The sequence below is a fragment of the Stegodyphus dumicola genome, chromosome 7 (assembly GCF_044657685.1).
Source record: "Stegodyphus dumicola isolate Sdum_Otavi_A_Nest chromosome 7, ASM4465768v1".
Taxonomy (NCBI): Eukaryota; Metazoa; Arthropoda; class Arachnida; order Araneae; family Eresidae; genus Stegodyphus; species Stegodyphus dumicola.
Window position 1 is genome coordinate 20,317,724 of NC_140774.1, and position 13,925 is coordinate 20,331,648.

A 13,925-nucleotide genomic window follows, 5' to 3' on the forward strand; every position below is an offset into this window, starting at 1 on the left:
ACATTGAAAAATGGTGTGCACTGTGGAAAGTTTAAATCAACGCGTCCAAATCACAACTTCTCCAAAACAAAAAAAGGAGCGTTCCGCTCAAAAAAGGACTTATGTTTTTCAATGAACCTGTTCCTGTCGTCTCTCTAGCAAAAAACCTTGGAATATTATTTAACGATCACCTCACATGGACTCACCACGTGAATAACGTACGAGACAATCAATAAATGTCTTTATCCCATCATTGGAAAATGTTCTTCGCTAGATTCTGATAAGAAAAGACTCATTTACCTTTCTGTTATTAGGTTAATGAGCAATCTGCACTCCAATTTTTCTGTTTAATTAATTAAGAAGGGATGAAATAAGTCTTCCTCACCTTTATGAAAAACGGGACTTTGCATAAAGGCGCACGGACTTCTATGAAAACAGCTGAGCTGACACAAAATTGCCAGCACCTTTGTGCAAGTTAATTTGCATAAATGTGCTTTACATTTATTTCATCAGCTATTCGTCAGTTAACTAATCAGTAACGCACAGGAAAATCAGACTTGCATAAGCATGCACGCACCCTTACTAAAGGTTTGTGTGTGTGTGTGTGTGCGATGTCCCATTTCAGCTTTTCCCACTTCAGGCTTTCGAGAGGTGGCAACAAAAACCATTCCATTTTAGACATTTTTCTTTCTTTCGGAGGGTGTTTGCGGCGGCAATATAAAAAATCGTTAAATTTTAGCCTTTCTTTGATATAGAAGAATTCTTTTTCTTTACTAAATAATGATTTAAAAAATATATTAAAGCTTAAATTGTATTGAGTCAGTACCTAGTTGATTTCACTGACGTACACTAAATGAGTTCTACTTCTTGACCATCGCATGTTTGTCAGCAAGAAAATGCTGTCATTATTTGCTTTCCAAGCAGGAATTCTAAAATAAAATCCACTTATTTTAAATAATTCTGAAATAAATTGTTTGAGAAAGGAGAAAAACCTAAAAAAGAAAGCTTTTTAAGGTTGACATAAAATATTTATTTCAGCCGGAGAAGGTGGATGCATACTTTATTTGAACAACACATAGTAATTCTGTTTGGCAAATGGTCGAAAACAAATCCATTTCATGTTACCGGCAATGGTTGAAATGTTGGCATTTTATGGAATGCCTTCCGTTTTTAGGCAAAGTATGAAATGTGAGAATTAATGCATACTTTACCTAGGCATTGTATATAATACCTCAGCATTCTATAGAATTCTATGGGATGACAAATATATTTAAAGGAAATATAAGAAAGAAAGGTTATGATAAGGCTATCATTCAAAAGACGTTCATTCCTCAAAAATACAAATGTCAGTTTGAAAAAATAATGAAAGACTGCCATTAAATCCTTTTATTCAAAATATGTAAAAACAATTAGTGAAATTATCTTGGAATACCTTAATAAATTTGTATTCTCTAGCCAACTAAGACTGGAAATCAATAAGATCTGCCTCACAATGGGCATTAAATTTATAAAAAATCATAGGTTTCACAACAGTGCACTTTTTAATAACGTTTCGGTTTTCCTGGCAGGGCTCACGTAGGTGGAAGTGCAGTTCAATATCATAAAGTGTAACGTTTTTGTATTTGGTTGAAAGTTCTTTCAATATTCTGTCTCGTCCACCGTATCCAATAGCCAAATGAGTTTCATGAAAGTACGGGAAATAACTCAGTGGTCCATAATATTACATAGTACTGACGCCTTTTTTAACAGGAAAAATGGATTAACTTTTATTTTCCTCAAACATCACGCCATAGCGATTCAGCAACCATTAATCCCATGATTCCTTCTTGGTAGTTATTTTGGCTTTTTTTGCATCATTTATTAACTTCTGGGAATTAGTTTATGTTATTCGAAAAAAATCGCAGATGTATTTCATAGTTTACCAGTTTGCTATTTGCATTCTATAAAACGCCTAGGCAATGTATGAAATGTTTAATCGTTTCATCGGCCAGTTTTCGGCATTCTAAAATGCTGAATTTCATACTGTTGCGTTCTACGGATTCGTGGATTTGGGAGTGATTGATGTCAATACTTGATGAATAATCAAAAACACAATTTATTAGCCAGAATTACGCAGGATAGTTCCAAAGACACGTTTACAGCCCACGAAAAACTACGATAAACACGTTGAAACAATCAGCAACACAGCCTTCAGGCTATCAGGGTATGATGGTGAAGACAGCTTCACAGCAAAGCACTGAATTACAGCTTCCGAATTGGTTGATCGCTCTCCATCTAATCTCCGAACTCAAAGCATTACTACTGAACTCTATACACTCAAGAAACTCTTCACGGTAAACTGCTACTCCGCGTACAGACAGGGTTTATATAGATTTTGACCTACCTTCGAGTACATTTTGGGGAAAATCTGTAACTTCTAGAATGTTCTCCCTCCGCCTATGACATATCGCCAATCTTCGCGCCAAATCTGGCAACCGTGCCTTTCTTTGCCATTTTCTGGCAACTCTAAATCCGCTCTGCGGGGAAGCTGTCTCATCGCAGCTGGGCATTTTGTAACAATACTTCAAGGTTTACATCTGCCTGATGCAGGGCCTTTATAAAGCTCATGAAAACAAATAATTCGTAAAAAATTAATAAATAAATAAGTAATAAATTAAAAATAATAAAATAAAAAAACATTAAAAGCATAATATATTTTTAAAAAAAATTCAGGCACAAGAACAAACTTTCGACATAGCTAAACTAATTGTACAGTTCGTAAAGTTCTGAATTATGAACGATCAGTGACGTCACTTGCGGCACTCCACGCCAACCTTAATTCAGCTTATAAGGTATTTCTCCCACCTTCTTAGCGTGCCTTCGTGGTGTAGTGGTCTACATGCTGGGCGCGTATTCCAGAGGTTCGCGGTTGGATTTCCGGCGAAGGCGTTGCTCATTTTCCATCTTTCATGCTTCCAAAATATCCTAATGCCTATACAGTGGCGCCCGAACTAAAAGGGTGGTGAGTGATGATTCTCCACACCCAGGGTTTGGCGATTCGGTCCCCTAAATCCCCAGTCGCTCTTTAAAAGGCGGAGTATATAAGGTATTTTTCCCGTCTTAGCGTGCCTTCGTGGTGCTGCGTCTGCATGCTGGGCGCGTATTCCAGAGATCCGCGGTTCGATTCCAGGAGAATTTTTCATCTTTCGTGCTTCCAAAAAATCTTACTGACTCTACAAGCTCAGTTCTATTTCTGTATCGTATAAAACTGTAATTAAGTAGAGATTACTGTCGTATTTACTGTATTAGCTATAACACAATATATTATATAATATTAATCCCAATTATGCTAAATATTATTCCCAAAATAATTAATTATATTGGCATTATTTCCAATTACATTATTAAATAACAATTAAAATTATGTAATAATATTCTGAAAACGCAGGGCCAAAGCTCCATTGCAGCGTCATTACATACACATTTCACAGTTGCTTGACTTCCGAACAAATTTTCGAATTTAACCCTGACCCTGAAATTGGACGAATTTTTAAAAAAGCTTGAAATGGGACTCAACCGTTTTTTGAAGGTTAGAAATTGATTTTTATAAAGGTGCGGCATCTTTTTTCCAGGACACTTTAAGTATTCGATTTGTGGAGTTTTGCTTGACCTGGAAGTAATAACCCATTCGACGTGAACCGAATTATTGTTATGTCTGGAAGTGACATACAAGCCATGAAAAGTTTTAAATAACCTTTTTATCTAACCAGAATTTAGAACATAAGTGCACTCTCTTGAGCCACAGCTGGTGGTGATGTAACTAAACGAAGAATCAATTTCAAGTTATAACATATAAGAGTAGTCAAACATTACTTAATTTAAGTAAAACTCGATTATAACGCAAAGAAGAATAATTACAACTATTAATTACAACTATCACAGCTGACAGGAACTCAACGTAGCGTGCACGCGAAGCCCACGAGCAGGTTCTGTCTTAAAATCCCAAAACCTCGCTTTAAATGTTGGCTATCTTATTCGCATTCTGGTGAGGAATGCGGAAAGGAGAAGTTACAGTACAAATCCAAGTCATATTAACTGGCTAGAAATAAATAATAACTTTACACAGTCTTTTCGAACTGCGATCGACCTGCAAGGGTTCGCTTTAGAATAGAACACCTTTACGAAGTGATTATAATTTTAACGCATAACAAACAATCCACTTACCGGACATTGCCGGAACGATCACCGGTTGCTAAATGCTTTCCATCTGGCCGGACTTTGAGGCACCGAACGCCATTCCTGCCATCATATGAATTGACGAGTTTTTCATTCGTACCCGCTGTTAAGAAAAAAAGACATAAAGTTAAACATTTTATAGCAACACGCGATTATGAGATTGTGGTCTATTATTTCAAAACAGAGATGGACAAAATCGTTCTTTTATGGAATCGCATCAGAACGGTTTACTCACTCAAATAATCGATTCTTTTTATGACTAATAACCTTGATTAAAAAGATCCGGAACGAGAGATGAATCAAGAGCGGCTGACAAGGATGGAGAAAAGAGAGGCAAGAATTGAACGATCAGTGGGATCGAGACCGATTAACAAGGTTAGAATGAACAGCGAATGAAGAGCTAAAAAATCTGATATGGCCAGCATATTCCCTTCCGCCAATTCCATGTTTAAGTAGCAGTGGGTATCATGAAGTAAAGTTATCACATCCATTTGATGGTTTGTAAACTAAATATATAATCGGTGGTATCAAAAAGAGGCTGAAATACGAAATTTTTGTTTGTATTTTATTAGACACAATTAACCATGTGTCAAAACTGATTTTATCCAAATTTAAACCGACATGATTCGATGTTTGCCCACTTTATTTATGTTTTATTATAAACTATAATTTATTGTGCAGTTGAAGAGCATATTATATTTTTTTACCAGACATTGTTAATGAGAGTCCGGTATTGAAAGTCACATGCTGCCGACTTCACTGATCGTAGCTTGATCCATCGTTCGTGATCCGAGACGTTTTCTGCTCTGATAATTTGTTCGTGAAGTGAGGCATTCGTGATCCGAGGTTTTAATGTATTAGAAATCGAAAACTAAATCGAGTGAAATTACCTACCGTATTTAATTGATGAAAGTAGGTGTTCGCTGTCTCAGAATGTACCTTTTCGAAAAGAGGGTGAGTGTGGAAGAAGGGATTGATGGTGGATGACAGAGGATGAATCTACTCTCTTTTGAATAAACGGACTTTTGAATAAGGACCCACTGCACAGCTGAACTTTTATGGTATTCACAAAATTCCTTACCAACACAATTTAATCTTCAACTATTGATTAAAATACGTCTGACTTCCAATTTTTGTAAAAAAGAACATTATAGTTATGTTCGGTATGAAGAAACTCATATATCCTCTATTTGTCATCACTGCTGGGCAAAGGCTCATATCTTCCCTTTCACTGCAGCCAAAATTATTTTAAAAAAAAATCTTCGTTGGGAATTAAATTCCCCCTTCTTTCACCATCAGCTTTTCAAGATCCCCCCCCCCAAATTACGTTTCTTTCACTTTTCGGTCAATGGATGGCGCCAATAGCTTCGCTTTCTACCATTTACAGTAGACATTGCTTAATCTGATTACGATTAATGTAATAATTCAGATATTGTTGTGGAATTGCAGAAGTTCCGCTGGTTTGTATAAGAAAACACTGAAAATGCATTGCTTATTGCAATCCCATAGACATTGGCCACTACTAAGGCCAGAAGCGGTGGTCACTTTATTACGGAGCCACCTAATAGGTGAGCCGCCGTCGTCTCCTATGAGAGGACGGTACAAATGACATCCATGCCTTCTCCAGGATTCGAAACCGCGCCCTTCAGTACCGTAGTGAAGTCAAAAACCACAAAGTAAAGTCAGTTCAAAATTGATTAGAAAACTTGCCAAGATATACAGAATGTCGCTAAGTCAGGGATTAAGTCACCAAACAGCTGGTTTCGATTTTAGTCAATCATTTAAAATTAGACAGAAAAAAAAAATCTCAGTTTTGGTGTAGATTTTTAATAACTCTATCGAATTTGAGGGCAATCAGAAACTGAGTATTAAGATTAGAATAATAGCACCAGTCAAATAATTACCAGAAATTTTATGAATCGTACTTAAGTGCACTTTTGAATTAAAGATATTATGAACAAAATTTTGAATTTTCGTATTTAAAATGCTCGCTCTGAGAATGCTTATTTATATATTTTTATAGTTATATTTATATTAAACTGGTTAAATTCCAACGCTTTTTTAAAGGACATTTTTTTCACTTCGTTTAATATTATCATTCGGTTATGTTTATTATTCGGTTAATGTTATCAAAACCGCCGTTGTCATAAGTGACCACTCACGTTAAACGGCGTTAGCTGTAGCTAGAATATTCAAGAATTTTTCTTTGTTGTTCATACGTAGGCATGTTCCCTTGTTTTCGCCATTTCCAGCTGTCAAAGAAGGTTCTAATTAACCTTCGAAACAATAAATATGCAAGTTTATTCATTTACGCCTACTTTATTTTGTTTATTTTTGAATACGTTTAGGCTTTCGGTGTGTTCTTTTTGTTATATTTCTTACAAAAGACATGAATTAGTTATTTAAAAAATAAAAATGAAAGGAAGAAAAGAAGGAAATGCATTTTACCTGGCAGAAGGTCGATATCACATATGAAGACCAGATTTGGGTCTGTATATAAAATCTTTAATAATTCCTAAAATGAGAATGAAATTAAAAAAGAATTACAAAAACGGAAAATACACCTCTATCACCACAAAATGAGTACACAATTATCAAAAACACGGATTTAATTTGAAACACTTTTATTAGAAAATCTAAACAAATTATATTGCAAAATAAATACAAAAGTTCAAATATTTTAACCATGTAATTAATAAAATTACAATAAAAGCTCCATTAAGTGTCCCTACAGATATCAAAACGGTATTCTTTTCGCGTAAGTTGCGTTACGTATTAATTCACTCTGCTTGATGAATTTATGAATGTTAATACGAGTATATGTGTACTAATTCTTAATGTATTTAATGTATTATCATTTAACACTATGTCACAAATCGGCGGACAACTGCGGCTCTGGTTTAAGCCGAGCTTCGTTGCAAGGTAACCAAACCTTGATACGTCATGAAAACTGGTTTAGAGGCTTTGGCATAAAGTTCAAAGTTTCCAACTTTATGCCGATATCAGAATCGATCAATCAGAGCGAACGAGAGAAACAAGAAAGGGAAAACAGAGCGGAAAAGCTGTAGACACATACAAAGCATAACGCAAATTCAGCCTTTCTAATTGGCTACAGCTTGTACCCTACCTCGGAGGTGTGAACGGAACTCCCGCATTTTATGCCTTATGACTAAGCGTCTATGACATTTATACCACCGTCTGAACGCAGCTTTACTTAACACGTTAAAAGTACTTTCATATCTTCTTTCGTTATTAACAATATGTATCTGTAACTATAGAAAAAAAACCTGAAAGCTTTCAGATTTTAAATTACGCCCGAAGAGACTTTTTTTTAACGTTTTGTGTGTTTATTTTATTTATTAAATATCACGTTTTTGGTGCTTATGGCACATAAAATTCGATTTAACCGAAAAATCACAAAATATTTAAAAACAGCATATCTTTAGAATTTCCGATAGACGGTCTTGGGCGCTGAAGATAAAGAATATTTTATTTTATTCCGTATAGTGTTCCCACTGCTTGCTTTGAAATCGTTGAGTTTATTCATCAAAAATTCGTAAAAGGCTTACAAAATATGAAAGAGATAATAAAACAAACTCGAAATTCAAAATTCGGGGTTCCAGGTGCCTATGTTCGGGTGGAAGACTACGTTGTCTAAAATTTGATATCTATAGATACCGTTGTTTTTTTACAGTGCGAGAAACACACATACGTTCATGCAGATTCTTCATTATTTAATTTCTTTAAATATAATGCAGCTCTAATATTTGGTGGCAACAATTTGGAAAGCTAAACGCCCGTTTATAGTGAAAACGAAATTAGTAGCCTTTCCTAGCAAATTGCCCCTTTGGGTTAATGATTTTTTTAAGACGTTTTTATTATAAATTTGGTACGATTTGAAAAATATTTAAAATGAGAAATTTCAGTAACTGAGTTTTAGCGTTTAATGATAACTAAATAATTACGGTAGAGTCCATTACTCAGAATGTCACATGTTAGACTGTGAGTACTTTTAAAATAATGTTCATGTAGGGGTAGTCTGGCCGGCTAGCTTAATATATGTTAACCATTGATTAATAAATGTTTTTATTGTAAATTTCTGTTTATGTTTATTTTAGTGGTCTATTCCTGTTCCCCATGAGATTCTTAAAAAAAAAAAAAAAAAAAAAAAAAACGTGGAACTTCTAACACGAACCTGGCTAATTTATTGCGGTTTAGCTGAGGAATTAGTTGTATGTGTGTTTGAACTACACGATTGGATTTATTTTATTTGAACTGGTGGGTGAAATTTTAATTGCGTGGATTATCCTTCACTGGTGTTGTGGGGTGTTTTTGAATGAAAAGTGTTTGTGGGTATCTCTAGAGTTCAGGAATTATTGTACTGAGGTTAAAGTGTTTTTAGAAAAGTCAGATGATAATATCTCATTTCAGCGTAAAGAAACTGACTTAAAGAGTTTTAAACAATATAATTTACTTTGCAAAAATGATGATTTATGTTCTTTAATTTATCTTAAATCACCAATTCCTGGATTTCAGATGTTATGTGAGTTTAATTTTAGTTGTCCGGCACTAAATGTTGTCGGTTATACAACAAGAATGACCTTCTTGTTGTATAACCGACAACATTTAGTAACGGATGGGATACATGCAATAATTTTCGCTACCCCAGTATAACTTGATTTGAGATTTTCGAAAAAGTTTCTAATTCAAAATGAGTATGGGAGTGTTTCATGATCTTGGAAACAGCAATTATGCATATTAAAAGTTATAGTTCACAAGTCGTAGCTCATCAGAGATGATGTCAGGAACGGAGAGAGACAGACGCGCTATTCCTATCTGCCGACAATCCAAGTCAAGCGACGAAAAAAAAACTGCGAGTATTCGTTTGTAGATGGTAGTGCGAAAGGCCAATGTCAAGCAGAGTGTAGAAAGAAATGCTAGTGATTGCTTAAAAACCGTTACATACAATTAATTTGTTATAATAAACAATATAAACAATTACGTGTGGTTGCTGTTCTGAAAGACAGAGATCTACGTAACGGTGCCGCGATATAAGGGAGTGTGACCGAACTACGTATCTGTCTAATAGTTTTTAAATAGCATTTCTGATTTTTTTCGGCTGTCAATGCACATTTCGATAACAAGCATAACAAAAGTATTTTTACAGTTAGTAATGAACTTTTTGAATCCCTTCCCTCCCCTTAATAATTTCTCCCCCCGCCCTTAGTATTTCCTAAATTTTTTATTTAATATCGTGACCTATGAGCTCGCTAGGGAAAAGGAAGTTGTCTTCTAAAAATTCTCTAGAAATCATTGGCTGTCTGAGAAAGAGAATGAAGAAATTCAGAAGAAAACAGTGTTATAACAGATTAATAATAAATAAATACTCATAACTAAAAAAATAGTAAAATCATTTAATAATTATAAATTAATTCACGACGTAAATAAAATAGGCATAGCTGTAAAAAAAAAAAAAAAAAAAAAAAAAAAAAAAAACGTTCAAATGTCTTTTCATTCCTCAACGAAAATTATTTCACAAAGCAACCTGTGTTTTGAGAACTGCTGTTCTAGCTTATTAAGCGTTTCAAACTTGCATTTCCCGGAAGCAGGGTCGGCTATTTCTATAAAGAAACGCGGATGTGCACCTTTATTTAAAACGCCGGATTCGAGTAAGAGTACCGGCGATTAATTTCAAACCCGAAATTGGTCTTGCGGGCAGACTAGCACAAGTGTGCGGCATCAGCAGATGAGTCCGTTGTTTATGATATTAACAAAATTCCACAGTCACTGATTTGCTACGTGATCAGTGACTGCAAAATTAGGCTACTTCGTTAAATATTTTGTTAATTATAGAGTTTATAATAATTTACTCATTATTTAAAAGTAAAAACTGCTATTTATCTCTATGATGAAGAACCAACACCTTCAGCGGTGACCCGGACATGACTGAACACAACACGTTGGTTGAGTCATTCACACCTACAGACTGATCATTTTGCTACAGGTGACTATGTTCCTTAATTTCGCCTACAATTCATTTGAACAGTTATAACAGACTAAAGCTGTTTGTATTACGATCACGTTTACCGCGCATGTTCAGATTACCTCGCTCGACCCTCTAGAAAGCTGTATTCAGTCAAAGACTTGGACATTTAATAATTATTTTAGTACAAGAACTCAGAATACTGATTTACGATAAAGTAAAATATAGTGATTTCAAATCAAGCTAGTTTTGTTTCGATAATCCTAAATATTAACAATTTTTTATTTACACTTAATTTTTGACATTATGATTTTGGAATAATGTCGGTTTCGAATCGAAATCTAAAAGATAACAGAAATGAGTTTCTTGTTTCTGGAATTTAATACTCACATAACAATAAATATTTCGTTTTAAGGCACAATTCTGGAAAGTTTTCTGTTCCAAATTCCATATTCGAATGGTATCGTCACTGGCACACGTAAAGAAGGTTCCACCGGGGAGGGGACTGCCCTCTGGTAGGTCAGGATATGTCTGGAAAAAAAGTAATATTTTTTTTAAGATAAAACGTTTGTCCGGACACCCGCCTAAAGTAATTGTTATAAAAAACAAAATATATATATAATGATTCTAATGAGTCCATCTAATGTCATTTCACAGGTCCAGTTAGTCATTCCTATCAGACATGAAGAATTACGCTTAATTGCTTTTGAACCGCTTATTTTGTTCCCCAAGAACCAAAATATTAAATTCGAAAGAACAATTAAATATATTACGCTTTGCTGAATGGCAATACATCGGCGCATAGAAGATGAAAATATTTTACTTCGGGTAGTAGCAACGCATTTTTTTAACGCAGTATTACGTTCCTTCATAACCCTTTGCGGCACAGTGTGTCCGATCTGGACACACCTAATACTCACATAACACACCTAATATTCACCTAAAAATTTCCTTCTATACGCACAGAAAAAATGAATGAAAAAGGATTTACAGGTCTTTATTTATAGTAGATGGCAGCTCACCACAAACCAATCCATATATTTTAGCCATGTTTAGGTTTTTAAGACCCTCATTTTTCAAAGAAATCTTCCAGATTTTTTAAGGGTATAAAAGGAATTGTTTGAAAAGAAATTTCTATGTTATTTTTTTGGCTGTATGCTAATTTCCTTATTCTATATTAGTTTTATATTTTTACCTTGAAATCTTGCCTAAAATCAAACGGCGAACACTAGATGTGCCCAAACCGGGTTCACCGATAATCTAGGACAACTGAGAGTCTGTATTCTTTGTTTCTCCGCATCTCATCGGTCAGTTCATTGACAACAATGTTCGTTTCAGCACTCTTTTCGAAGCTCTATTCAATCAGTGTGCCACTTTGGGCACACCCACAGAATTAAAACGATAAGTGCTATCTTCACAAAATTTTACTTGTGTACTCCTCTAGGCCTAATTAGACTGCCTACCTTTTTTTTTTAAACTCCGACTTTAAAAAGTAGCGCGCCAGAAAGGGTTAATGGTCTGATGGAAAAGCAAAAATTTAAGACGCTATTTCGCTATTTGAGGTGCACGCGAATGCTTATACCTTCAAAGCTACAAATGTTAAGCAATCTAAATACATCATTAGATATATGATTAGGTAATTATATTTTAATTGGGCAAAGGATATACGCATAGTGTAAAGATCCTTCAAGATCAAAATTGCCGGACGGAAATTTGCAAACCAGTTTCTGGCTCTAGCGTTCTGTCAGTACATCTTCTCCATACACGTTGAATAATTTTTTTTTCTTGTTTAAACATTATTTTAACCTTTTTGACGGTAAAAAAGTAAAATATACTGAAAATGCTGTTTTTCACTTCCAGTATTTGAAAAGGTACCAACCAAAAACTAATGTGTAAAATTAATGAAGCTTTTCCACAGGCAAACCTTACTATATCTGGTGTCAAAATATATAATGATTATGCGGCTTAAGTGTGAAGTTGTCTGTAAAAAATACAATTAAGCTTTCTGCTGGGGGGGGGGGAATTACTTTCCGAAAGATTAAAACAGAAATACAGTAAAAATTATCAAACCAAAATTCCCAGTATTGTTGTTCTATTGCCATTTATAAAGTTCATCAAATCCTTTGCAAATCTAAACGCTTTATTACAGCAGTATTCATAATTTTGTAATCAACGATTGCGAAAATAAAGGCTGGATAAGGACTTTTGCGAATACGATGTATATTTGTATGAAATTATATTAACTGGTCTCATTAAAATCATTACGCATTTTTTTTAATACTGCTGCGTTCTACGATTCGTAAATTTGGAGTGGTTCATGACAACACTTGATGAAGGAACAAAACATAATTTATTCGCCAGTATTACGCAGGAGAGTTCATAAGATACATTTACAGCCGTCGAAAAACTACGATAAACACGCTGAAACAATCAACAACACAGTCTTCAAGCTATAACGGTGAAGACAGCTTTACGGCAAAGTACTAAAGTACAACTCTCGACTCGGTCGATCGCTCTCAAGCTGATCTCAAAGCACTGCTGCTGAACTCGGCACATTCAAGATACTCTTCACGCTAAAACTGCTACTGCGCGTACAGGCATGGTATAGCTATATTTATAGCTTTTGACCTGCTTTCAAGAACATTCTCAGAAAAATCGGTAAGAATTCGTTCCAGAATGTTCTCGTTCCGTCTATGGCATATTGTCAATTTCTGTTGTCAAATGGGCGATTTCGCGCCAAATCCGGGAACCCTGTCTTTCCTTGGTATTTTCTGGCAATCCTAAATCCGCTTTGCAGGCAAGCTATCTTACCTCAACTAAGCATTTCGTAACAATACCTACTTTATGTGTCTAGTTTTAATATGATTCTGTGCACATGCAATAATTTCAATCATGTAAAAAAGCCACTTACCTCAACGCCCCAGATGCAGGCACTGTGATAGAGAAATGAATGAGATTTACCAATTTTTTTCACATCTTTCACATCCCAGACGTAGAGACTGTGATCGCTATGTACACATGTGACCTATCCAAAACAAAAAAGAATAATAGTAATAAGAGAATAATTATACCACAGAAACTTCATGAAAGTATGATTCTACTATCGACCAAAATGCTGATTAGAAATATCATTAAAAAAATTAACTCACTTTTTTGTTCGTTTCGTCCAGAGTCAACGCTATTACATCCGGGTATTTCGAAGAAGGAGGATGGCCGGACATTTGTCTGAAACGTTATATACACATGAAATAAAAATTTCAGTTAACGAAAAAACATCAGTCGCATGAGTTTAAATCTGAGAGTAAAATGTATTGAAGCAAAATAGTGCAACATTATTAATAAAATTAATTTATTATATAACGTTATAAAATGATAGATTATTATTAATAATAATATAAAAATACGTTATTAGTTAATCACATTTATTTCACAACAAGAAAAATTATAAAATAATTATATTTATATACGGTTACAAATTATTAATAGTATTTACTAACTATATTATGTATTAATATTAATAATGTACAGTGGTGCGTAAATAATTTGTAATACTTATTATTATAAATTATAGTTATCATATATCAGGATACAGGCGTCAGATAATATTCAGGCCAGCCGATCTGATTAGTATATGCTGTCTGCTTTATCGTTGAGCTTCGCTGTTAAGCGCATAGTGTCTGTGCAGCAAGAGAGCACTAAAATACTGGAGAACCAAAAGTCGTCTCGAGAGGTTTGTGATAGGAAATGA

General features: G+C 34.6%; 1 protein-coding gene across 4 annotated transcripts in view; it reads right to left on the reverse strand.

Moving 5' to 3' along the window:
* The window catches only part of LOC118197980 (WD repeat-containing protein 62-like), a 186,438-nt gene that overhangs the window by 63,435 nt on the left and 109,078 nt on the right, over positions 1 to 13,925 (reverse strand). For all 4 annotated transcript variants that reach the window (XM_085819945.1, XM_085819943.1, XM_085819944.1 and 1 more), the window contains 5 exons: positions 13,327 to 13,402; positions 13,089 to 13,202; positions 10,568 to 10,708; positions 6,643 to 6,709; positions 4,183 to 4,297 (listed from right to left, as the gene is read on the reverse strand). In XM_085819945.1, coding sequence (XP_085676071.1) covers positions 4,183 to 4,297; positions 6,643 to 6,709; positions 10,568 to 10,708; positions 13,089 to 13,202; positions 13,327 to 13,402 — 513 coding nt within the window. The remainder of the gene's footprint in view (positions 1 to 4,182; positions 4,298 to 6,642; positions 6,710 to 10,567; positions 10,709 to 13,088; positions 13,203 to 13,326; positions 13,403 to 13,925) is intronic.